General features: G+C 38.6%; 2 protein-coding genes across 3 annotated transcripts; both read left to right on the top strand.

The window, feature by feature from the left end:
* Nucleotides 1–437: 437 nt before the first annotated feature.
* Nucleotides 438–4946, top strand: LOC117678847 (prolactin-releasing peptide receptor). 2 transcript variants are annotated; one of them, XM_034440334.3, is made up of 2 exons: nt 438–543; nt 2616–4946. In XM_034440334.3, exon 2 carries the CDS (start codon nt 2622–2624, stop codon nt 3672–3674), a length of 1053 nt encoding a protein of 350 aa, XP_034296225.2. In that variant the 5' UTR covers nt 438–543; nt 2616–2621; the 3' UTR covers nt 3675–4946. The 2 variants fall into 2 exon arrangements, with proteins under 2 accessions (XP_034296225.2, XP_087728475.1); XM_087872349.1 differs by lacking the exon at nt 438–543 and adding an exon at nt 2020–2165.
* Nucleotides 4947–8258: 3312 nt separating this feature from the next.
* LOC117678846 (prolactin-releasing peptide receptor-like) lies at nt 8259–10707 on the top strand. Its single transcript, XM_034440333.2, has 2 exons — nt 8259–8411; nt 8609–10707. The coding sequence occupies exon 2, from the start codon at nt 8747–8749 to the stop codon at nt 9776–9778; it is 1032 nt and encodes a 343-aa protein (XP_034296224.1). The 5' UTR covers nt 8259–8411; nt 8609–8746; the 3' UTR covers nt 9779–10707.
* Nucleotides 10708–27141: the final 16434 nt, after the last annotated feature.

The following is a 27141-nucleotide window of genomic DNA, read 5'->3' as shown; positions in this document are numbered from 1 at the left end:
TTATTATTTTTTTCTATATATTTTGCTAGGAATTTAAAAAAATGAAAGCAATTTAATCAGGCATGCTGCTTATTACCTTCTAGGCATGCTAAATGTTTTAAAGATGCTAAGTAAGTATTTCTGAACATTTGCAGGTCTCTCAATAGACCAATTGAAGAATTTTGAGGAAAAGAGCATGGGGAAGAATGTGTCTTGAGCATCAATTAATAATGGGTATTTTTTTGCCTTTACTTCCTTTTTTCCTTTTTAAAGCAAACATTAAACTCAAATGAATAAAGTGAGTTTCAGTAAGCTTTGCCTTTGGGACAAGGAACATCGGTTCAGTCTAGTTTTAATATGTTAATTAGAAGAGGAAAAGGGGGAGGGGAGTCATTGCGGGCCATGCCACACCAGCAAAATTGATCTCTGTCCCTTTAAACTCTTCTTCAAACAGTTTGGTTGGTTTTGCAAGCCAGGCACAGCATATTGATTCAGGAAGACAATGATGCCAGCTCTAGGACTCTCCTCCCTTCGCTACGAATAGGACAGCTTACCTTAGTAACGGTAGGGGAGAAATGAGATGTTTTGAATCCTATTTCTGATGTTCAGTAAGGTTTTTGTTATTATATATTTCTATATCAGCTGCATGCTTATTATGACTAAGTATATTGCAGTTCATTATGACCTCTGGAGTGCCCATAAATATTTCTTGAGAATATTTGATTGATAAATTATATATTGCCTTGGTTCATGTCCCTCTCTAAGCACACATTTATATGCTTTGTTGTAACCTGCATTTTTCCTAGCATTCTGTTGCCTGTGGTAACTTAAAAAACTAAAAACTTATCTGAAAGCATTAATTATAAATTTGACCCCAACCTCTACCAGGTGCAGTTAGATTTTCAAAAATAATTTCATATGATTTTATTGTGCAATTTGATTTTAAGCAAATTGTTCCCAGAAGTGCAGTTTGCATGTCTATTCATAAAAGATCCAGAAATAGAAATGGATCTACGGGGCTATCTATTTACATATTTACTTAACTATTTCACTCTGTAGGATGTGGGAACATGGATATGGTAACTTGAAGTGGATATCAGTATGTAGGTTGAGAAAAGATCAGTTTAAAAAGGAAAATTATGGTGGAAGAGAATCGTAATTAACAGTTACACTGTTTGAAGTGATATGACATGGTGATTTTTAATTTCTACTAGACTCCAGCAAGTAGACTTTAAGATACTTCTCCATTCTATTTAATAAGTACAATAAAAACCTCTCCATGCACATTCCATTGGATGGAATACTATCTCTAAATCTTCAATCTATGCTCTCTTACTAGATGATAGGAACAAATATACGAGCTTTTTCCACTAGGGAAAATGAAACAATAATCAGACAGTTACAGGTAGCCTTGAAAAACTATAGGCTGGTAACAATTTATTTCAGTTTTTAGATCATCATTATTATTATCACTGTCTATTATTTGCATGATGATGGATTGTATATTGTTGGAATTGTATTATTATTGTGAAGAATTTTTCAAGACTAATATGTGTGTGGGGGGGAAGAGGAGATGTTAGAATGCCATACTTTTTTTCCGGTCAATTTGCTAAAAGACCAACCCAAGACAACTGTGTCAATTTGCAAGAATGAGCTCCATCTTAAGAAAATCAAATACTTTAATGTTTATGATTTTCCAACATGTAGGTCTACTCTAATTTTCTTCTAGAATTTTGTCATCTTTCATCAAGTACATGACAAAAGGAAATCAAAAGTAACTGACAAGGAGATCTTTGAGGCATGAATATTTCTGAAAATATCACACACACACACACACACACACACACACACACACGCACGCACGCACGCACTTCTAAAAGGTGTTCCATTGGTCCCTCCTGAACTGTTTCTATCTGCCATGCCTTCAATGTTTTGAAAACTGCTTCTTCTTAACAATTGGTTTTAAAACATTCATCTGTTGGGGGCCATAAGGAATGGGTGGGGGCGTGGGGCTGAATTAAGTCATAGATATGGTCAAAGTCAAAATTTACCAGTCATCCATGTTTCTCTGACACTTCCTTTTTGATTCTGAAACTCATTTCACTCTTCCAAACAGCAGGCTGCATGGAAGGACAACAACTTAATTCAGCTGGTAGGGGAGGAAGGTCTGGAATTAAATCTCATAGGTAACATTAAATAGCATAAGGGCTGAAACTTGTTTTAAAATACAGTATGTATCCATTTACTTGTTTAGAAGTCAGAAATCATGGCATGTTAATCTGTGTGTATATTAATTTTATATTGTGTTTGGAAAGCTAGCAATCTGAATATATATTTCCTTTATCATTTTTTCACACTTCTTTGTGGCCCTCCTTCTTTTGTTCTCTGACAAACAAAAGTAAAACAGTAAAACGAGTAACCAAATCATAAAAATAAAATATATGTGCATGTATGTGGGTGAATGTGTTTGTTTGCACACATATTTCCTGATGCTAAAACTGAATATCTTATAATATGAAGAAGATTTGGGAAATGTAAATGTAAATGAGATACAAATTAGAAACAAGAATCCTCAATCAGAATAAGTGGATTGTGCCTGAAGAACATACTTACAACTATGTTTTGTTATCTTACAGGCCAAAATGTATGGATCATTTGAAGGTTCTAGCACCCTTCCTACAAACACCAGTGCAGCAGCCCTCAACTCTGCTACAAATGGGACTAATATATTTTTCCAGGGTTTGCAGCTGGTGCAGCGACTCAAATTGTTGATCATCCTGTTGTACACAGGTGTGGTCATTATTGGGATGGTAGGTAACTGTCTCCTGGTCCATGTCATTCTGCATGTCAAGAAGATGCACAATGTCACCAATTTCCTCATTGGGAACCTAGCCCTTTCAGATGTGGCGATGTGCACCACATGCGTCCCACTTACTCTTGCCTATGTGTTTGAGCCACGGGGCTGGATTTTTGGCAGCACAATGTGCTATTTTGTCTACTTCATGCAGCCGGTGACTGTTTATGTGTCTATCTTCACCTTGGTCACCATTGCAATTGACCGGTACATTGTCATTATACACCCTCTGCGACGCCGTGTCTCCCTTCAGCTTAGTGCTTATATGATCCTATTTATCTGGATTTTGTCCTGCTGCTTAGCATTGCCAGCTATGGCACATACCTATTATGTGGAGCTGGATAAGCAAGGCATCATCCTATGTGAGGAGTTCTGGGGGCAGCAAGAGCACCAAAGACAAACCTATGCTTTGTGCCTGCTGCTCATTACTTATTTTTTTCCTTTGCTGGCCATCCTCATTTCCTACATCAAGATCTCCCTCAAACTAAAAAACAGGGTGATGCCAGGAAGTGTCACTAAAAACCAGGCAGACTGGGACAGAGCCAGGAGGAAGAGAACCTTCTGTTTGTTGGTCATGGTAGTTGTGGTCTTTGGAGTTTGCTGGCTTCCCCTTCACGCCTTCAACTTTATCCGAGACATTAACATCAATGCAATTGATGCTTATTATTTCAGCCTTATCCAACTGGTTTGCCATTGGTTTGCTATGAGTTCTGTCTGTTATAATCCCTTTATATATGCCTGGCTTCACGATAGCTTTAGGGAAGAGCTTAAAAAATTACTTGTCTGGCCCAGGAGAGTAGTTCCCTCTGGGCAAAGTGCAACTGTAAGTGTGGTTATCTGATCAATAAGTGCACCTGGTCTCATGACAGACAAGAGTTTAATGTTGAATGTTAATGTTGAAAACAGCAGTATTTTTGTGTTGAAAATAACAGCCAAACCCTGCTACAAAAAGCAAAGCAAAGCAAACAAAAGGAGGCTCTGTAAAACAAACACACAAACAAAAGGCAACCTGTCAAGCACAAAGAATCAGGACTATTCACGAAGGTTGCAGCACAAATGATTTATTGAACCCTCTGCACAAGAATCTGGTTAACTAATGGTCAGCAAACATCTATAGAGATTCTCAGTTGTCCAGGTCATGGCTGCCCAAAGGTGCTTTTCAGAAGGCAATTGGACTTTTTTAGTTTTCTTTTTTTTTATCTCCCCGAAGAAGTTTCTTGGTTGAAAAACAAAACATTTTCAAGAAAAAAAAAATGAAGAAAGTCCAATTGCCTTTTGAAAAGCATCTTTGGGATAATGGTCAGCCCTATGTTTGTTTTAAATAAAGGTCAGGGGGATTCAAGGAAAATTGGACTTGGATCTCTTGTGAACTCTAAACTGATGACATGTTTCACTCTCCACCCCAGATCTGTCTTGTTCTTTTCCAGCACAACCAAGAAAATATTCATATGCAAACCTGGCAGTGGGGAGCAAATGAGATTAAAATGTATTTTTAACAAATTCATTTTGGTATCCGTGAAAGTCTCTGGCAGTAGAATTTGTTCTTTCCTTGATGTATGAAAATATTTTGCTGCATTACAAGAGTGGTTAATGTTTTACTGAAAACATTGCAGATATTATGTACAGCACATTATATAAGTAGCACTGTGCACCTGTTAAAATTGTATTTCATGGCACATATTATAGCTCCCTCCTTTTCTATAAGTCATTGAAATCTTTCCTGCTAAATTTTTGTAATATTTATAGTTGCTTGGAAACGCTGAATTCATCTCCCACTTCATCAGATCTATACATCAAGAAATGCTAGTTATGGAAGCTATACAAACATGGTTAACTGAATATTAAAATGCATTCAACTAATGTAAAATATTATGTGAGTGGTTCGGGAATACAACATTAAAACATCTTCAAACTGTTAAGAAAGATAATACGTGTCAGCTCTGTGAATTGTCACTATTTATTTTACATAATTTATACTTTAATATATTTGTCACAATCCATAAGTTTGGCATTCTATTTCTTTGATGTTACAATTTCATTCCCCCGTCCATATCTATGTGCAAATACATTTCCCCAAATCATGAGCATGCTTCAGGGATACGATGAAGTAGAACTTGACCACATAAAATAAAACTTAAGTCACAATAAATATATTAGTCTTTGAGGTGTCACGTTCTTTTTGTGTGAACAAACTTACACAATTTTATCCTTCCTGAAAGAAGGTGTTGACTTAATATTGAACAGAAACATGGGAAGCATCCATTCCAATGCTCTGGGAGTGATGATGAATTGCTATATCTTAATCAAACTGTTTGCTGCCATCTATTGACCAACTGACTTTTTACTATACAGATTCAGCAGCTACAGGTTTTATAAAGACATTGCATGATGGTTGCAACAATGTCTGAATAATTTTAAAGAAATAGATCCTCCTAGACTTGTACTGTTGACCATATTTATAAAAGACCTGGATGTGAGGTTAGAAAATATAATTACTAAATTTGCAGGTGACACAAAGATAGATGATAGTACCAAGACTTGGAGGATTTTAAGAAGCTGAATTATTTTGCCAAAACTCCAGCAAAATAAATTTCAGAAGAGGCAAATGTCATCTGTATTTGGCAGAAAAAAATCAATGGCATAAATATAGGATGAAGTGTCCATATTGGGCAAGTGGAAACAAACCTGGATGTCTTGGTGGATTGCAAATGGAAAATGAAACAACAGGATGATGTAGCTGCAAGGAGGAGAGAGGAGAGGAGGAAAGGAAAGAAGGAAAGGAAAGGAAAGGAAAGGAAAGGAAAGGAAAGGAAAAGAGGAAAGGAAAGGGGAGTAGAGAAGAGTAGAGTAAAGTAGAGTAGAAGAAAGGAAAAGGAAAAAGAAAAGGAAAAGGAAAAGGAAAGGAAATCCTAGACTGCATCAACAGAAAAATAATATTAACATCTCCATTCCAGACTAGTCAAATTGCACGTAGAATAGTGTGTTCATTTCTGGATACCACATTTATGAAAGATATTGACCAACTGGACTTTTTCTAGAAGACAATAGGAATGGTTGGAGGCACCATATCTGTTTAACCAGGAGAAAAGAGGACTGCAGGGAGACATTACAGCTGTCTGTCAGTATCTGAAGAGCTGACAGGTAAAACACGAGGCAGAATTATTCAGAATTGTTCCATAAGGCAGAACAATAAACAATGAGTTTAAGTCACAGAGAAGTAGACTTTGGTTGGACATCAGGAAAATGTTCTTAAAGATTAAAGCTATTCAGACATCCTTGGAATAGGCTGACTTGGAGGTGATGAGTTTTCATTAGCTGGAAGATGATAGATATTCAATGATGGGGAATGCTGTAATGCAGTGGGCCTCAACCTTTTGGGCACCAGGGACCGGTTCCATGGAGAAAGGTTATTCTGTGGACCGGATGGGGAGTAGTTTTGCATGCTGCCTGCATCCTGCGGATGAAGCTTTCCATGTTGCTGGCATGCCATGGATCGGTTCCGGTCTATGGACCGGGGGAAGGGGATCCCTGCTGTAGTAGATTCCTGCAATGGATTGTGAGTTTGACTAGGGGTTCTCCAAGGCAGGTTGGGGAATTCTGGGAGTTGAAGTCCGCCAGGCTTAAAGTTGAAGAGGTTCGGGACCTCTTCTCCAAGGTATCTTTTTACATTTACATTCTATGATTTTATGGTTAATCACCTTGAACAGATACAACAAATTATGTATACATATTTACAAATCACAGTTTTAAATTTTGGATTGATGCCTTCCTCCCTGAAAACAGAACTCCATCTCAAGTTTTCAGAATTAGTTTTACTATTCACTCAATTACTCAAGCATTAGGTGAGAATTTATTATTTATATTTACCCTGCAGCTGGTAAATCCACCAATTCAATTCTGATGAAAACACTATTTAACGTTGAATTGGAACAGAAAAAAACATGTTATGCTGTTCTGTTTTATAAGAACTTTTGATTTATAATGAATCAAAATTTTAATTCTTTCAAACATTGTGCATTTCTAGCAGGGGTGGGTTCTACTTACCTTTACTACTGGTTTGCAACGGGAACACGCGTGTGCAGAAGCTTCTGCGCATGCGCAGATCATCCAATATGACTTTGGGTGGGTGGGCGGAGCCTCCCGCCACTTTTACTACCAGTTCTAAAGAAGCGGACAGAACCAGGAGCAACCCACCACTGATTGCCAGGTCTGGGGAAAACATGCACATGTCTTGGCGTGTTTCTCAAAAAATTAGCAGAATTTTAATTTCATGGTTATAACAACAACAAAAAAAAATTAATGCCTTGGTCAGGAGTTTTTAAAACCAGAGCCATGCACATTCCACTGATTAGTTTGAAAAAAATATGCCAAGCTTTCCAATCTCAGTTGGTTTTTGTTGGTTATTTATCTTATTTATGTAAACCATGAGTTTATATTTATGACACTACAAAGGATGAGTTAATCTCTGAACAATGATAAAACAAACTGATGGTATTTATTGATGCAAAACAAGGAATTTAAATTCAAAACAAGTTAGCTTGGAATAATTAGCAAAGCTCTGAATATGATTATACTTAAGGGCTATACAATTATTTCCTCTGGTGGTCAACATTTGGTGATAACTAAATAGATTTTGGTGCAGCTGTTCTCCGAGAAGATAATTTAAGTGCTTTCACTGGAAGCTGGAAAGAGAAAATACAGAATTAGCTATTAGAATAACAAAGCCTACTTTGAATATTTATTTTACTGGAATCATTTTCCAGCAAAGAATGTTAGAAACAGCAAAAGAAGAGAGCAGAGAATAAATAAAATACCAAACTATCTGGCATCATGTAACTAAATCTCTGTGCTCATGTGATTATTTGAAATGAAATTTTCAGTCTGACTACTATTATATTCATATGCTATTCTACTATATTCATAACATAACTCATAATATTGCTTATTCCTTGGCAGTATAAATACAGATAACATACAAGTTAAGCAGATGAGGGACTTCATTTTCCAAACTTAATGCAACATACTAAACTCTGGCAGAACCAACAAACACCCATGGCACACCTATAGTTAAATATGATTCAATATAACTCACAACTGCAAGGAAGATTTTTCAATCTCTATGTAGCTGAGTCCCTCTAGTGGTGATAATATTTTTTTACTACTTCATCCTTTTAGCAACATTCCTGTTCTAAAAAGTCAGCAGCATCAAAGCTCCTCACTCTGTTTCAGGACTGCAAGCAGGAAACTCAGCTCCGGGTTGAGCTCAGATGTTCTCATTGAGAAAGTATCTCAGAGATGGCTTGCCAACCAAGAGAGAAAAGAGAGATTCACAGACTTTCCTGAAGGCACGCAACAAATGGAGAGAGATCCCTCCTCCCAAATTCATTTTGAGTATATAGGGAAGCCTGCAAACAACCTTCAGTCTGTGTATTTTAATTCACCAAGTGCAGCTTGCTTACTTTCTCCCTCCCTCTTGCTGTTAACCAGCAGCTCTAACTGGTTATGGATTTGAAAATCAAATGGGATTAAGAAGAAGAAGAAGATGCAGAATGACATCGAACTTCTGGAGAGAACAGCTGTAAGTATAGTTCTTAGTGCAATAATGATTTTCTCAGCTGCATGCTTTTAAAGGGACAGAGTTAGATTTATGTGGAAGAAAAGAGAGGGTCCTGGCAGATTGATTGTATTTTATTATTCCTACGTGTAAGGAAGCGTCTACTGAGGCTCACTTCTGCTTCTTCTGCTTCTTCTTCTTCATTTTTTTTTTTTTTGCAGATGAATACATGCAAATGTCAGGTGGCCAAACTCAAGGTAAAATCTGTCCATCATCCCAAGATGATTTAGACAAAAATTAATGCATATGTGCTCAGATTAATTTTATTGCCAAGGAAATTGTAACAGTGGAAAAAGGCAATGGAACCAGCAAATCTGACCTCTCAGAGCCTTCTTTCTGCAATTCAGAGCAACACCAGCAACGTCTTCCTGGGGCTCCAGCTTGTCCAGTTCTTCAAGCCTCTCATTATTCCTTGCTACTCTCTGGTGGTCTTTGTTGGCGTCATTGGGAATTATCTCCTTATTTATGTTATCTGCAAGACTAAAAAAATGCACAATGTCACCAATTTCCTTGTGGGCAACTTGGCATTCTCAGACATGCTAATGTGTGCCACATGTGTACCCCTGACATTGGCATATGCCTTTGAACCCAGAGGGTGGATCTACGGACGCTTCATGTGTTACTTTGTGTTCCTGATGCAGCCGGTCACTGTATTTGTGTCTGTTTTCACCCTGACTGTCATTGCTGTAGACAGGTACTTCGCCATGGTTTATCCCCTTCAGAGGAGACTGACAATATCCATCTGTGTGTATATCCTGGCTGCTATTTGGCTGTTGAGTTGCATACTAGCTGCCCCAGCCTTGGTCTGTACTTACCATGCAGAATTTCCAGAGCTGGACTTCTCCATCTGTGAAGAATTTTGGTTCCACAGGAAGAGGGATCGCTTAGCTTATGCCTACAGCACCCTCATCTTCACCTATGTTCTGCCCTTAACGGTCATCTCTGTCTCCTACCTGAGGATCTCAGTCAAGCTGAAAAACCGAATCGTTCCTGGTAATGTTACCCAGAGCCAAGCTGAGTGCGACCGAGCTAAGCGGAGGAAGACTTTTCGTCTGCTCGTCTTGGTGGTCACAGCCTTTGGAGTTTGCTGGCTGCCGCTGCATCTCTTCAATGTCATCAAAGATGTTGAGATCAGACTGATAGACAAGCAATACTTCAACCTTATTCAGCTGATTTGCCATTGGTTTGCAATGATGTCTGCTTGTACAAATGCTTTCCTTTATGCCTGGCTACACGATCGGTTTAGGGGGGAGCTCAAGAAAATGTTTGCTTGGAGGCAGAAAAAGATAGCACCTGCCACAAACTGCATTGCGGCTAGCATGGCTTTGTAAGCGTGGGGTTCCTTCTCGTTTCTCTACCTTTTGCTATGCTCTTTACCTGATGCGAAAGTTTAAGCAAACCCAGATGATACGGCACAAAACAGTTCTTCTCTTAAACACGAATCAATTGTACCAATATAGCGCTAGGTTATAGGCTTTCTTACTTAGCACAATATACTCATCATAACTGCTATTTCAACATTGTGGCTTATTGCGGTAAAATATCACATTTGTGTGTACAGGGGAAAAACATAGGAGAAACAGAATATGAATTTTGTGAGGGCTGGGGAAAAAAAGAGAGGAATTGCAACGAGTAAGAAGGAAACCTGAAAAAATACCCCAACTGCTGACTCCATATAAGCCATGCCATGTTACAGGATGACTTAACTGGACTGCGATGTGGGGGAGATGGTGGTCTTATGGGTACATATTTTGCATGTATATATCTAAGGAGAGGGTGGGTACATTTCCATAAATGTGAAAAAAAAACCAATTATAAAACATTTAAGTGAATGTTTTCACTTAAATATGTTTGATGGGAGAAATATTTCTCCCATCATGAATTTTAAAGAACCATAGATATTGTTCTTAAAGCACAAAACCTCATGTGTGTTTAGCTTCATCAAGGTAGTTTTTCAATCAGCTGCTCTAAGACAAATTTATTCTAATGCATAAGTGAGTGGACTCTTTTTTACCAGGTGCCTTATTTTTAAAATATTCCTAATTTTATCTACTAAAGGCTGGGCTGGGATGAGTGGGATAGGAATGAGCTGTGCCTGGATGGAAACTAGGAGATTTGAGGGAAATTCCTTGGCTTGGATTCATTTAATTGCAAGAGCTGTTGTCCTGACTTTGCTGTGTAACATGTAGTCTTGTTGGGCCTATGACAATACCCTTCTGTAAAATTCTTTGAAGCTTCCTATAAAAAAAAGTCTCTGGCACCACCAGAACCTGATCACTTCTTTGCTTCCGACTTTCTCTGTTTTTGTCTGTTTATTTTTGTTTCTAATTAGAGGATTTATATTGCCCATCTCAACTTCAGCAACAACTCAGCTAACTGATTTTCTTCATGGACGACTCCTGAATCACAATATAGTGGTTTCTCTGCCACAATTCTGTTGTTCTACCACTTATGTTACAGTCTGGGCTATTTCTAAAGAATATCATTTTAGCATGCTTTCATTCCCCAAATTACATGCAGTGGAGAGACAGGTATTAGGCAGTGGTGGGTTTCAATTTTTTTTTTACTACCGGTTCTGTGGGCGTGGTTTGGTGGGCATGGCATGGCTTGGTGGATGTGGCTTGGTGAGTGTGGCTTCGTGGGTGTGGCAGGGGAAGAATACTGTAAAATCTCCACTCCCTCCCCACTCCAGGGGAAGGTTACTGTAACATCCCCATTTCCTCCCGACCAGCTGGGACTTGGGAGGCAGAGAATAGATGGGGGTGGAGCCAGTCAGAATTTTTACTACCGGTTCTCCAAATTACTCAAAATTTCCACTACCGGTTCTCTAGGACTGGTCAGTACCTGCTGGTCAGCACCACTTCTGGTATTAGGTTTATTACTGTCATGTTATTGTCTTTAAAGCATTTGCTCTTACGATGACTCCTTCAACAAAAAAGTGAGTGGAAGAGAATTTGAAAACTGAATAAAATGCTGGACATGTTCTGTGTTAAGTTGAGCACCCAATAAATTTAATAAACAGTAATAATAGTTTGCCATATCGTCACCTTCTCCTGCCCATCCTTGTTTGCTTTGCCTTACTTTGAACTTCTTCAATCAATCATGTTCTTGACTTTCCAATTAGCAACCAAATTCTGGATTTCCCTGATTTTTGGACCAAATAGAAAAGTACAAAAATTACACATTTTCAAACACTAAAATTCAATGTTTTGTTAGAGTGGCTCTCAGTAGTTCCGTGCAAGACGCAAGCAAAACTCAGCAAACACAGTTCAGCTCTTTGCAAAATGCTGGTTTATTCACGTCAGCTTCCAGACACATGCTATGATTCGCAAAAACGAACGAAATCAGCGCTATGGATCCCTGATGGTGAGCGTTTAAATAGCCCTCCCGTTCATTACCTAAATTTCCTCCTTAATACCACACCCTTGTTATTAGTACCACACCCTCCCTCATCAGCGTATCGGGCTTCAGTGTGATCTGGAGCGTTCTTCTGCAGCAACATTCATGAACCGCCCTACACCCGTCGCACACGACACCTCCACCCCACACCCCGCACATGACCGCCTGCACCCAGTGCCACCATCACCCTGTGTGTATGTATATCGTATGTATGTTCCTTGCTGCTGTCATCGCGTGGTAGCGTTGTCGAGTGTGCTGTGAGGCTCGACAGTGGCATGCTTTTATTTTGTTTTAGTTGGCAGTTTCCCACAATCGGGATCTGTTATTTTTCTTGTTTTCTATCAATCACATAAAAAATTATTATATAAACACAGATTACTTGAGTTTCTCAAACTCCCTTCCTGAAAACCTTTATTTTGAAATGGATATCACATACATCATGTGTATACTGCTATTAGCTTATTGTTCCCAAGAAACACTATTTATTGACTCAGTTCCATTTAAAGAAACATTAATCTTTTTTTTCAGGATGAAAAGTATACTGATTTCCATACAGTTTCGGCTTCCTTCAAAATGCAATAGTTAGAAAGAATTACAAGAAAGAAAAGAAATCATTTAAAGCCACATGGAATACTAAGTATCACATATGGCAAAATTGCTAAGTTTCCAAATGAATTCAATATGATATATGATAACTGCAAACACCCTTTTTGACATTCCTTCATCTGGACGATTAATAGAAACATTAGCATTTGCTTTGAAAATCCTAATTAAAATAAAATTTTGTATGTACAATGCTGTTGTTACTTGGAAGTTAATGTTCATTCTGCAGTCATTGGCAAACATGGGTGGAATCCAAACTAATTGGTATATATACCATATGGAAAAAAACCTGAATTCATTGGGGAAAATCCAGTGTTTATAAAGGAAGCAATTTCTTGCAAACCATATACTGTTTCCTGATTAACTCTATTAATCCAGAACGATGCTCTACTTAGAGGCAATATAAACAATATTACTATCGATAACATGGCACAGAAGCGGCATATTTGAGGGATGATCTCTCTTCAGCTGTTTTTGTCTGTCCTTTATGATCTAACACCAAGTCCAGTCCATTAAGCACTGCTGTACTTAATGGACCAATTAGTTTTTCCTGTTGTGACATTTGTTTTGGAACAGCATTCTTCCAAGGTCTGGACAGCCCTACTCCTGATGTCCTTCAAGATAGCCCTGAAAATTAGAAGTTTTCTTAGACCAGGGTTTCTTAACTTTGGTAACTTTAAGATGCCAGGACTCTAACTCCCAAGATTCCCTCACCAGATTGCTCATCGGAATTCTGGGAGATGAAACCTGGACATTTGCTGGGGTCAAGAAACACCACCCTAATCTCTGGCCTAGAATAAATAGATAGATCTTCTGTGGAAGAGGTATATGCTGCTGTAGGAAGTCCTCTCCTAGGAAAATGAGATATTTTAGGAAATATTAAAAGGGCAGAATATTTCCCCTAAAGGGAGGCAGAAACTCAGCCCCCCCCACCTTTGTCAATGGGCCATTAAGGCCTAGGCCAGTCTATTCTACTTAACAAAGATCTACCTCCTTCAGTCAGAGCCATAGTAGGAATTGCCCAAAGCCCTTTCATTACATCATCACCCAGCAAGAGTCAACCAAGCCTGGGACTCAAAAGAAGACCTACAAAGTTACCCCTGTATGGCCCCACGGGAGTCTGACAACCAATCAGAATGCAAGCTCAAATTCAAAGTCCAACAGAGGGCATAAAACCCAGGCACTCTCAGCATCTCTGCCCTTTTTGCCCAGGATCTCAAGCCATGTAATCCTGTTCATCAATAAATCTTCTTTCCAAGCAACTTCCATGAATCCAGTGTATTTTTCCCCACTTGAAACTTAACCCAGAAGGATATTTCTTCCAACACTGCTTTGATGGCTGAGACTTTTTTTTTTTTTGCAAAAAAAAAAAAGACTTTGAAATGACTTTAAAAAAATATTGAAAAACCTGTCTTAGTTTTGCTTTAAATCCTTGTAAACTGGCCAGCATACTCATGAGTGACCAGCCTTAGAAAACAAACAAAAATGCAAAGAAGAATATGACTCTACCAAACTTGGATGCCCAGTCAGGGAAATTGACAAAAAGTTGCCTTTTCACTTGGCGATGTCAGATCATGGGAATGTGGCAGAAGAATGCCAAGTTCTTAAAGCCTTTTGTGGGTTTTTTTTGTGTGTGTGTTTAGCTCTTAAGCAAAAACAAAAAGTATGGAGAAAATTAAAAATGGGAGAGAAGAGAAGCTGGCAAATGTCGTGAAAGAGCAAAAAGAGTAACTCTAAGATTGATAGTCTATTGCAGGGTTTCTCAACCTTAGCAGCTTTACGATCTGCCGACTTCAACTAGAAGGCAAGTAAAAAATAGATTATTAAAACAAGCTGAGCCCATTGAGAAAATATATAATACATGTATTGTATTGTCTTTATATCTGTGTTTATATTTTAATAATAAAAAAAAATTTAAAAAAAAAGAGAGAAAATATATAATACAGAAAAAGAGCTGAGGGTTGTGGGGTGGAATCAATTCCTACCACCTAAGCTGGGAAAGAAAGCCTGTCTTAGAACCTGTGAACTATGGCAACCACAATAGAGCTGATTAGACATAAATGGTTCAGCAGTCTGACAACTTATGTCTATGGAGATTCTCAGTCATCCAGGTCATGGTTGTCCCAAAGGTGCTTTTTCAAGAGCCAACTGGACTTTCTGTTTTTTTCTTTGAAGGCATTTTGCTTCTCATGTAAGAAGAAGTTGAAGAAGCTTCTTGGATGAGAAGCAAAACATCTTCAAAGAAAAAAACAGAAAGTCCAGTTGGCTCTTGAAAAAGCACCTTTGGATCTGACAACTTATGTAAGGGGGCTTCCTAAGACAGAACTCATTATTTTGGTTATCTAATTTTCAAAGCACAACCAGCATTTAAAATACACACACACACACACATCCCCCAGATTCTTGGGCAGGTTTACTCTGCAAGCATCTCAATTTTGGTTTTTAATTTGTTAATATTTCTTTGTCCTTGGTTTTGCCTGTCTGAAAGCTGTAAAAAGTTTTGTTCTGGGATTTCAGAATAGATAATCTAAATCAGACTAAAACCAATCTGTCTACTCTATCCAGATTAAGATTTGTTACCAAATCAAACCAAGCCAAACCCCCTCAAGTATAATTGTATGACTTCTTTCTCTGGTAGTAATTAAATGCTGGTGATTTCAGTACTACGCATGGTTTCACTGCCATCTTGTGGCAATGAGAAATTATTTAGGTCAGAAACTGGTTTGCCAGATGCAAAATCAAATTAAAGACGTGAATCATTTTACATGGCTGGTGATTTTGGGGAGGTAGAGGACAAAGAGCTGATGGTCTTGTACTGGCCATTAATCATTCTGAGAATCTGGACACTTTCTCTCTTTTATCATGACCACAATATATGAAGTCAATTATGGTAAACTATTATTATACTTCAACCCCCAAATTCATCAGTGCTTTTTCTTGATTATATGACATGCATCAACTATGGTTCTTGTTGCTTGACCTCTTTTAAAACCATGTTGAATATCTAACATCTCCCTTTCCATGTAGGGCAAACAGATGTAATCACTGAAATTATTCGGGTGACCTTGATATGGAAGATAAACTCAGAGAAATATTCACCAGAGAGAGAGAGAGAGAGAGAAATTATAATAATAGTTTACATTAATTGTCTTCACATACACTAGATGAATATATTGTGGTAATGATAAAAAAAGATAAAGTATCCAGATTCTCAGAATGAAGTTTTATAGAAAAGAACATAGGAACCAGGACTCTGGGCTTAATTCTAATCACAAACTATTGCAAAGTTGCATTATATCTATAAAAATATGACATTGTCGTTAAATTTAATTATGTTCAAGGCCCAGAAGTACTAATTAAGCCAACACAATCACAGTTATTTTCCTATGAAGAAGATTCTAAGAATGAATGATCTAGTTAAGTGGGAAAATGAAGAAGGTCAAAGCTCTCCAGAACATTTTATTGTTACACAAACTACAATAATAGGAGCCCAGATAGAATGTGTACCATTAATCAGGAAAGGAATTAGTTTAAGAGATCATGAACATTGTTACCTCACAGTGCCAAGAAGGATCTTTCAGAAAACAAGGCTTTCTTCAGAAAGTTAAAGGATTATCTGAATGAGACATACATGACTGGATTAATAGTTCTTGAGACTCCCATCCTGGAAACCAAATAGCATTTGCAGGATATAAAATAGTAGGTTTGGGAAATCCATGACTTAGACAGCTCTACAAACTATGCTTCAATAATTTGCAAAGAGCAGTTGCACAATTTCTCACAATTTCCCAGAAGGAAGTAAGAGGAACAAGATCCATTAACTTCTGAATAGGTTTAGTGCACCTTGGGAATTTGCACACAATGTTTTTGCTCTCCAATGTCTCCAAAGTACACATGCAATTGTGTTCAGTGCTGCTGTTTCATAACAGTGAGATCACCATGAGTTAGTCCAGTTAAAAGCAGAAGAATGCAAACACTGCCATTAAATTTGGGCCCTGCTCTCAGAATTTCTGTGAATTGTGGAGAAGCAATCAACTACCCTTCCAAACTCTGAATACCAAAAACAAAGTAAAAACAAACAAATAAATGAAACATCCATTTTGCAATGAGCTGATATCCTAACAATAACGATTTATTTAATATGTTTAAAGGAGACACCCCTCCCTTATTTCATTGAAGGCGCAAAAAAAACCACCTGAAGAGGCGACACCACCATGCCAACCAATTTGCAATCAACTAACTTCTTCAATATTCCTGTTTTGCATAAAGTTTATTTGGATTAATGGTGGCAATAAATGCTTGTGTTTGAAAATGGCTTCAGTGATAGATAGCAACAGAGCTTTTGCAAAACAGAAACATCAACATAGCATACTTTGCAAAAGTAAATGCTTTTTCACTAAAGTTACAGTCATCTACAAGGGTCAACAAGCACATAAGTAGGAGGAATCCAGCAGATGATCTCCTCTGCCTCCTCCTCCTCCTCCCTAACAAAAGCTCATATTTGGTTTCAGGGCCCTGCATTCTACAGTCATTTTGGCTGGTTTTCAATTGACAGCTGGCTCACTTTGACTAGTATAGAGGCATCTACCCATTTATTGCCGCACTTAATTTTCGGTAACTGAGTAGGCATTACATGAATCCTTATTTCTGTGAGTTTACCAGGCTGGAAGAGTGATGTTCCTCTTTGTAAAAAATGAAAGGTCATGAGAATTAGTGATATAGCTGCCTTCTAAAAAAGAAAATGTCAATGTTCCAGTCAATTTAGCCTGAAAACGATCATCAAATCTTCCAGTAGTTTCTTGATGCTTTTGTCTAAAGTGAGTACATTTCAGCTGCTAACAAGTGTTTATGACTATATTTTCTACTGTTTTTACTACTCCAACACTATTTTGTGTACTGCATGGGATGTTTCTGCTTGCAGCCATTTGCAGCATTATGACCCCCATAGAGCATAGAGTAGTCTGGAATATATAGAATAGTGCCAAATTCACAAAACTTCTGACTGTTTATGAACACAGGTCTACCAATTGTTTTTGAAGACCTGCATTCCTATGTAATCAATCAATCAACCAATCAATCAATCAATTAATCAATATTTTAGCTGACAGGAAGAAGCAGAATGGACTTCTTTCAATGTTCCTGTGACCTTGGTCCCTTTCCAGATTGCAGAATGCCAGCTGGGATATTTGTGTGTGTCCTGTGTCAGTTCTCCCCAAAAAAGCATGTTCACTTGGGCAATTTGAAAGATAACTCAATTCTCCATCTCAAGCACAAATCAGGATTCCTCCATCTTTGTTCCATAACACATATATATTTTATATTATAAACAACATGTTGTACCATAGTGTCATCTGCTTTGAATCAAATTATATATAATAGTCAATTGATTAACATGCTACTCCTGTTCAGTTCGTTATCTTTACCAATGAATAGGTGAGGGAGGAAGTAATATCCCTAGACTCTGATTCAGATCAGGAGCACCTGATAATGTTACTGCATATTACTGATAATCTTCTGTTTTAGTGTACACAGTTTATTGAGCCAGTTTGGTGGTTGAAGTAGAAGGCTAGAAACTTTTGAGACTTGTGAGTTTTAGTCTCATCTTAGATATGAAAGCTACCTGGGTGACTTTGGGCCACATAGACTCTCTCAGCTGGAAGAAGCAGGCAGTGACAAAGCACTTCCCCAAAATCATGCCAAGAAAGCTGCATTCAAGAACTTGCCCAAGCAGATATCAGTAAATTAGCACAGACTCAAAGACACATATTCTCTCTTCCTCTTCCTCTTCCTCTTCCTCTTTCTCTTTCTCTCACTCACACACACAGACACACCAGTCTATTAAAACCACATGAACTAAAACTACTAATTCTGTGAAAAGTGGCAGTTTTTCAGTGAGGTGTGGTTATTTCCTGGCTAATTTGCATGGATGTCTTTTTCAGAAAGTGATGAGAAAATGCTGAACTAGTCCCACAGTCATTCTACACCTGAAGTTGATTTCTAATCTAATCAATTTCTAATCTAAAAAGAAAAGACTTCTCTGCTTACTCGATCTAAGTGATCATTTAGTAATGCCTTTAGCAAACTGAAAGATCTTATCTTAAGGCCTTTTCAAAGCTCCATCCTCAAAGAGATCTCTGAAATATTAGGAATTAAGCTGAGACTAAAGCAAGATTCAGGCACAAACATTCTCACAGCAGCCTTTCATATAGCTTAGTTTAAAAGGTATATTTCAGTGTTGACGAACCTTTTCATCATCAAGTGCCAAAACGAGAGCATGCACGCATGAGCACACACATGTGTGCTGGAAACTGGAAGAGCTGGTCTTTATGTACACATGCACACCAGAAACCTGAAGACCAGGTGGCCGGTGTGCATGAGTACTCCGGAAACCAGAAGATCATCTTTCCAGTGTGCAGATCAGTGGTGGGTTGCCCCCAGTTTGGACCGGTTCGCAAGAACCGGTAGTAAAATTGGCAAGAGGCCCCACCCACTGCCCCAGATGTCATCATCGGCAATCTGCGCATGCGCAGAAAGCGCGTACGCAGAAGCAAGGTGCATGTGCTTGCTTCATTTGCGCATGCGCGCAATCCTGTTGCGAACCAGTAGTAAAGGTAAGTAGAACCCACCCCTGGTGCACATGTGTACCGGGGATCTGCTCTTCTGGTTTCCAGCACTCCCGCATGCATGAAGACCAGCTGGCCGGTGCACTGGAACCCTGAAGAGCAATGGGTGACAGCTCACGTGCCCGGAGAGATGGCTCTGTGTGCTACTTCCGGCACTTGTGCCATAAGTTCACCATCACGGGTATATTTTTTCCTTCCAGTGTTTTCTCATCATTTTCTGCAAAAAACCATCCATACAAATCAGTTCAGAAATAACTATACCTAATTGAAAAAGCTGCCACTTTCCAGATAGAACATTGTCCTGTTGTTGCTTACAATAAGTTGCTTGCAAAAATCTTCTTCAGGTTCGGTGGTATGTAAATATTAGCCTGCCAACAAATGCCTGAAAAATTGGAATAGGACAATTCACAGCGGCAACTTGCCGTGGACAACTTGCAATGGTCAACTCACCTCAGCCAATTTGCCATGGCCATCTTACTGTGGGACAACTCACCATGGCCAACTCTCCATGGGACAACTTGCTGTGGGACAACTCAACAATTCAATTTAATTATTTTAAATAATTTTAAAAAATATTTTAATTTTTGTCATTTGCATTTCATTTTATCCCTCCTTTGGCATCCTTTAATTATTTCTTCAATATTAGTGAAACTTTTGTCCTGCACCATGTTGGCCATGGTGAGTTGTCCTGTGGTGAATTGACCACAATGAGTTGGCACAAGAAGTTGGCTGCGGTGAGTTGTCATGGACCAGAGTTGTCAAACTCGTGTCGTCGTGGTGGAGTCATGTGACACATTGGGACTTTTTCCCCCTTCGCTAAACTGGGTGTGGGGGTGGCCAGCGCATGATGCATCTGGCCTGTGGGCCAGGAGTTTGACAGTCCTGTCATAGACCCTCTGAGAAATGCCTAGAATTACTAAAAATACTCATTCTGGTCTTTATTTAGTGTTGCTTCCCAATGTGCATTGTTCTTAGAGATTGGCTATCAGATGACTTTCTTGGATTAGAGTGCTTAGGTTGATTACAATCCAGTTCCTCCATGGCAGTAACGCCATGCCAGGCTGAACATGCTTCCCAGTTTTTCCTTTTTCCTCCTACCTGTGAGTCTTATTAACTATCAATCCCTTGAGAGTGTGTGATTTTAATCAGTGATTTGTTCATCCCCCGACTTTTGTTTTATTGATTTAGAAGCTCTTTAGAGCTGTATCATTATTACCAGCATTTTTTTCTCCACAGGGGAAAAACAGTAGTTTGTTAATTGTGTGCTATACACTGTTTGAAGTTAACAGTGTGTTTTAGAGCTACAGTAGGTAAGAGAAATGACATATTCATGCAAGGCTGACATAAATAGTTGTGAAATATAATTATTGTGGAGATGGGATATATAGGTAACAGAGGATGCTTTCTGCTGCTCTCCAACATCATTGAAAATATTACTGCTCTGTTTTGGTTTGGTCACAAAACTTAATGGCCAATTCCAGTACAGGTAGTTCTCAACCTATGACCATCTTTGGGACAGGAATCTTGGTCGTTCAGCAAAGCGGTAGTTAAGCGAAGTATCATATGATTGTTTCATTCAACGACCATAATCCTGGCACTCCTTCCAGTCTTGGTGCCGTACCAAAAGAGCCTTGGTAGTACAGGGGTTTAAGGCACCCTGTTATTAAGCTGATTATTAAGACCAGCTGCCTGCAATTACTGCAGGATTCGAATCTCGCCAAGGCTCAAGGTTGACTCAGCCTTCCATCCTTTCTAAGGTAGGTGAAATGAGGACCCAGTTTGTGGGGGCAATAAGCTGACTTTGTATAAAATATACAAAAGGATGAAGGCTATTGCTGAGCACATTGTAAGCCGCCCTGAGTCTCCGGAGAAGGGCGGCATATAAATCAAATTAAAAATAAATAAATAAATAAATAAATAAAAAAAGCCTTGGATGACACTTACAAAATCTGCATGTTGACAATATTTCCATCCGACAACCACAAATGTTGCACTGCTTGGATTTGCACATGATTATGAGCTATCAAGTCAGTGTAAATTCTTAGCTTGATCAGTTCCCAATCTGCCCCTTCAGATCTACAAACAGCGTATTCATCACCACTGCAATTGAATCAATTCACCTTGCTGTCTTCCTTTTCTCTTTTCGTCCACCTTTCCCGGTATTATAGATTTCTCTAGAGAGCTAGGTCTTGACATCATGTGTTCAAAAATATGATAATTTGAGCCTGGTCAGTTATGGCACAAGTGAATTGCTTTGTTTTATGATCCGTTTGTTTAATTTTTTTTTTTTGGCTCTGCAGTGCTCTTAGGAGTCTTACGAATATTATGAGCCTAATATAATTTGACATGTGTGTCATATATTATGGTTCCTGTTTTTAATATGCTAATATGCTATAACTTTCACTAAAATAAACACATCATTCTTTGGACTGTGATGGAAATCGTCAGGCATGAAAAACCATGGCCACACATTAAGTGATTGCTTACATCCCATGCATAGGAATCATGTCCGCTAATGGTCAGCATCTGGTTAGAGTTAGATAAGTGGCAACAGCTATCAAGAGAGGTTCTACTTTGTTTATGGCTACGTAACAATGTTCACACATATACACATATAATTGCTTTCAAAAGAAATTAAAAAAATCCCAACAACTCTGTAGGCCTAAGGAATTTTACAGTCTAGCTGTGATCTTCTGATTTGTTTGTTTGAAATAGAAGGATCAATGAGATTTATAAAAGAAGTTGTCACTATATGTAATGGAAGACAGAAAAGGCCTTGGGAGGCAGGGTAAAAAGATGCTATCTAGGGAACAGTCAGATGAGAGACATCACAGCCCACAGTTGCACAATGGGTGAAAAGGGGGCTCAAAAGGGATCCTCCTAAATTCTTGAGCTGAAAAGGTGAAGGATGCAGAATATTATTTTCAGACTTGTGAAATTCTGTTAATGTCGCTTTACATTAAATTAGAATTACTGTACTTTTCGGAGTATAAGATGCACTTCCAACCCCTCCCCAAAGAGGGTGGAAATGTTGGTGCGTCTTATACAGGAGCCTGAGTGGCGTAGGAGGCTAATGCCTCCTACTAAGGCAGCATTTAACATCCAGCTGCCTGCAATTACTGCGAGTTCAATTCTCACCAGGCTCAAGGTCGACTCAGCCTTCCATCCTTTCTAAGGTGGGTAAAATGATGACTCGGTTTGTGGGGGCAATAAGCTGACTTTGTATAAAATATACAAAAGTATGAAGGCTATTGCTTAACGCCTTATAAACAGCCCCGAGTCTCCGGAGAAGGGCAGCATATAAAAATAAAATAAAATAAAATAAAATAAAATAAAATAAAATAAAATAAAATAAAATAAAATAAAATAAATAAATAAATAAATACATACATACATACATACATACATACATACATACATACATACATACATACACCAAATACAGCCATTTTTGGCCTCCCGAAGCCCCGCCCCACCCATCCTGTTTTTGTGAATAATGGGCGCACAGAGGCTTTGGGAGGCCTGCAGATTGCTCCTGGGGGCCGGGGAGGGCAAAAACTTTTTTTTCTTACTTATCTCTTCAAAATCTTGGTGCGTCTTATACACCGGTGCATCTTATAGTCAGAGAAATACGGTACCTTGTCTGACTATGTTTTCTGCCTGGTATACCCGTTAAGGCTGACACTCTGTTTTTCCAGATCTATGTGTTGGATTTGCTATAGGAGAAGTTTAAAATATACAAAAGTTCTACCATTTTCAATAAAGTACATGTGGGATTGGGGAAATATGTCAGAAGCACATATTTTTCACGATACATCATGTGATAATTAAGAGATCGCGCTCCTGCTTTATTTACATGAAATTTGTCTTGCTTCCAGGAAATCATAATTTTATAAATTTAGCTATGAATATCTAAATTTTATTAGCACATACAAAGTTAATTGATGATGAGGATTGATAATTGAGCAGTGCAATTATAAATACATCATTTAGAAGTATGTTCAACTGGGATCAGTGAAACTTAGTTCTAGGAAAATGTGCATAAGATTTTAGCGACAGGTATTTATGATTTTATTTATGCACTTGTGGGGTTTCAGGACTCCACAAAATTTTGTGCCTGAGTTTGTGGCACTGGAATAATGATAAGCATTTCTATTGATTGTTATTTCATTATTCTTGGCTTTTATGTGTTTTTATTTCATATGATGCATTTTCTTTTTATCTGTTTTATGGTAAGCCATCCAGAGTCTTATATTTGAATTGGGCAGAAATAACAAACATATAAATTAAAAAAATAAGATGGGAAATGGACCAGAATTCAGCAACAGAGCACTTGCCCTTTAGACAGATATTCACAAATACATACTTGGATAATTTTTTGGAATGTCAGATAACAGGTAATGGAAAAGTTCACTTCCTGCTCTCTTGAGAACAGTTGCCCGTTAAAACAGTGCAAAGCCTTAAAAAAGGTGCTGCAAATAATATGTTGGTGCAAGCAAACACAGATTTAAAGCAGCTGTGTGTTTTGGGTTATCTTCTGGGTTTAGCTAACCAGATTAGCTGAGTTATCTTCTGGGCTTTCCATCAGCTGCCTATCAGAGCAAATCAGTTTCTGGCCATTAGCATTATTGGTTTGGAATGATTGTAACTCAACATTTCTTGAAGGCTATAATTTGACCAGTTCTGGAACAGTAAGTCTTGATTTGGATGGATCAATAACCAGTCCTGTAGAAAGTTGTATCCCGTATCCATAAATGATCAGTGTGAACGATATATAGGTACATAATAAGTGGATAAATAATTGTAATTCTTAAAAAAAGAAGTAGTGTGTCCAAATCAAAAAGAAGAGACTGGGCTCTTGACGCTTTCCCTGGTACAGAAAGAAAAGGAAGAGGAGGTCAATTTATACTTTTAGAGCAACCAGCAAGGAGGGAGTCAGTACTTCCTTCTCCTGGGAGTGCTGTAAAGTTGGTGAGTTAGAATGTTTGTGGGTTGAAGATGGAAAAACTGCTCAATCAGATTTTGTGCGGAGAATATTTGTGAGTTTTCCGTTTTCATGATACATCAGAGACATATATAATAGAAGCAGTCAATACAAGACTGAGAAATTCTGGCAGCCTCTGGGCAAATCTCTTTCTCATCAACAAAACAGGTATCACGGAGAGAATACTTGTGGGAAGTGAACTGTCCTAGTACCTGACTTGATATTAATATAGGTCGTAACTTAAATATATGAACAAACTTTTTCCCTTGTAAACATTTCCCTTGTCCAGTTGCGTCTGGCTCTAGGCAGCAGGCTCATCTCCATTTCTTAGCTGAGGGAGCTAGCATTGTCAGAGGATTTTTCCATGGTCATGTGGCTAGAATGACTATAAGACAAGGTGCATGGAAAGCTGTCACTTTCCCACTGAAGTGGTATCTGTTTATCTACTTCCTTTCAAACTGGTAGGTGGGCAGGAGCTCACCCCTTTGCATGGCACTGGGATCTTGAATCTGGGCTGTCCAGCTGACAAGCTCAGAGTCTTTAACCACTGAGCCATCACGTCCTCACTTTTTTTTTCATTGTAAGGAATTCTTTATATGATTCTCTCAACATGGAGGCTCATTAGGTACATACAGTGATACCACCAGATAAAATTTATGAAGTGGTGCACAGATTCATCTAAAGCCTTTATCATTCATCTAGATTTACATACGAGCCGTCTCTCAATTTACACATGCTTTTTTTTTTTTTTGGCCTTCAAATTAGTTTTGACTCCTGATGACTGCTGGACAAATCCCTGCAGTTTTCTTGGCAAGGTTTTTTTGTAAATGGGTTTCCACTAACTGTTTCATTGGTTTTTGCTTAAGGTGGGACTAGAACTCACAATCACTCATGCTCTAGCCTAATGCCTTTAACTACTACACAAAATTAGTTCTCTTCCACAGTGTAAAGCAGGGGGTTCTCAAACTTTTTCTTTCATTATCCCAAACTGCTTACCAGAAAGTACTTTTTAACCTAATGTAGATAAAATACTTTAAGTCAGTTTAAATGTCCTTGTTGTGATTGGTAATGGTTTCGTCAAAATCATTTTTACCCAGTTATGGGTTATTTACCCAGATGGGAAGCTCTGGTGTTAAGGAATAATTATTGAAACATTATGTTCAATAATTATACTAAATCAGGTCTGGTTACAGGGCTTATTCAGCATCATGCCTATTCAGCATAGTTACTGAAATTTCAGCATCATGGCAGGGCCTTCTTGAACTGATATTTCAAAGCCCTAACCCTTTCAAACTTCTTACAGTATGATAGCACAATATGGCGTCAAAGCAGATGCATTGTGAAATGGCAATTCTTCATCATCCCTTACTATCAAGACATCAGCTGGCCTTGGTTAGAGTGCAGTAGTGGGGGCGCTATTTGTAAACCTGTTCCAGAAGGCATCCATAGGTCCTTTAGCAGATCTAGAATCCACAGCTACTCAAATCAAGCAACTTATCAGGACTTGAGAAGCAGCAGTAGGATCTACCTTTGAAATTTGAGATTTTGGAGGAAGAAGGAATGCAGGTTGTGAAACTTTCAGGTAAAGACTTCCAGACATCCTGAAAAAGCAGCCATCTAAAGACTGAGAAGCATGCTTCTCTCTCACTCTGCATGGAACTCATTTCCATCTGAGGGAATCAGTGCTTTGGTAAATGGAGCCCCAGTCTTTATTCTTCTGTAGATACATGAGCCTAGAAGCTCTTTCTGCTTCATAACAAGATGGATGCATTATAACTCATTTATAATTGTTTCTTATGTTGATTGCTTGTTAGACTATAGTTTTTCAGAGTAATTTAGCTGTAAAGTTTATCTCTGCTACTTAAGAGATTCTGAGGGTATATAGTTTATTGAACTATTGAAAGGAACAAGAATTAATTGGCTCATTTCCAACTGTACAATCAGAACTAACTACATTTTCATTAGGAAATTCTAATTAAATTCTAGCAAAGTCTCAACATTTTATTTTTTAAATTCATGAAGTCAATAATCCATTCAAATGACGTGTAAGTCAAACCACCTTAATTGTAAAGGAAGGACTGAGCATAGCAGCAGCAAGAGAACCTTTTCTATTTTCACAATAATCAATGAAGAAGCTGAGCATCCTTTATTGAATTAAACCTCAAATAGTAGTAACTGTGAGAGGGATCTTGGAGTCCTAGTGGACAACCATTTAGATATGAGGCAACAGTGTACTGCAGCTGCCAAAAAAGCCAACACAGTTCTGGTCTGAATAAAAAGAGGGATACAATCAAGATCACGTGAAGTGTTAATACCACTTTATAATGCCTTGGTAAGACCACACTTGGAATACTGCATTCAGTTTTGGTCACCATGATGTAAAAAAGATGTGGAGACTCTAGAAAGAGTGCAGAGAAGAGCAACAAAAATGATTAGGGAACTGGAGGCTAAAATATATGAAGAACAGTTGTAGGAACTGAGTATGTCTAGTTTAATGAAGAGAAGGATTAGGGGAGACATAATAGCAGTGTTCCTGTTATGTATATAGGTTTTGGCAGGAAGTTTGAATAACTAGCTATCAGCTGATTGGCTGACCACCACAGCTGCAAGGTATATAAGGGGAATTGTTTCCCCAGGTCAGTTGCTGGGTTCTCACCCTACAATAAAGAGCTGTTGTCACTCACTGCCTGGCTTGCTGTGTCCTCATTCACCCAACATAACATTGGTAATGAGGGTGGGATTTTGAGGCCAGAAGCCACAGAAAGAGCTGAAGCCACGAGCTGACAAGACAGCTGCAAACCCGAATCCAGCCAGGCGAGCAAGTGGAGTACCTGGATAATCTACCGACGATGTCTGCCTATGTACCGCCAGTGCCTTTCAACCCAACAGAAGAGAAGTGGGGATCCTACATGTCCTGCTTTGAATGCTTCCTGGTGGCCAGCGACCTACAGGGGCTACCCGACGTGCGGAAGAAAGCCCTGTTCCTGAGCCATTGTGGACCCAAGGTGTTTGACATGGCCGAAGCCCTGTCGGAACCGAACTCAGTCCACACCATCTCGTGGCAAACGCTCCAGACGCTGCTGAA

Source organism: Pantherophis guttatus, chromosome 6, assembly GCF_059756535.1.
Source record: "Pantherophis guttatus breed Tessera chromosome 6, ASM5975653v1, whole genome shotgun sequence".
Taxonomy (NCBI): domain Eukaryota; kingdom Metazoa; phylum Chordata; class Lepidosauria; order Squamata; family Colubridae; genus Pantherophis; species Pantherophis guttatus.
Note: the sequence above shows the minus strand (reverse complement) of the source record. Positions and strands in the feature narration are given on the sequence as shown.

Coding starts and splice junctions, on each gene's coding strand:
- LOC117678846 (XM_034440333.2), top strand. CDS start 8,747: ATGGAACCAGCAAATCTGACCTCTCAGAGCCTTCTTTCTGCAATTCAG.
- LOC117678847 (XM_034440334.3), top strand. CDS start 2,622: ATGTATGGATCATTTGAAGGTTCTAGCACCCTTCCTACAAACACCAGT.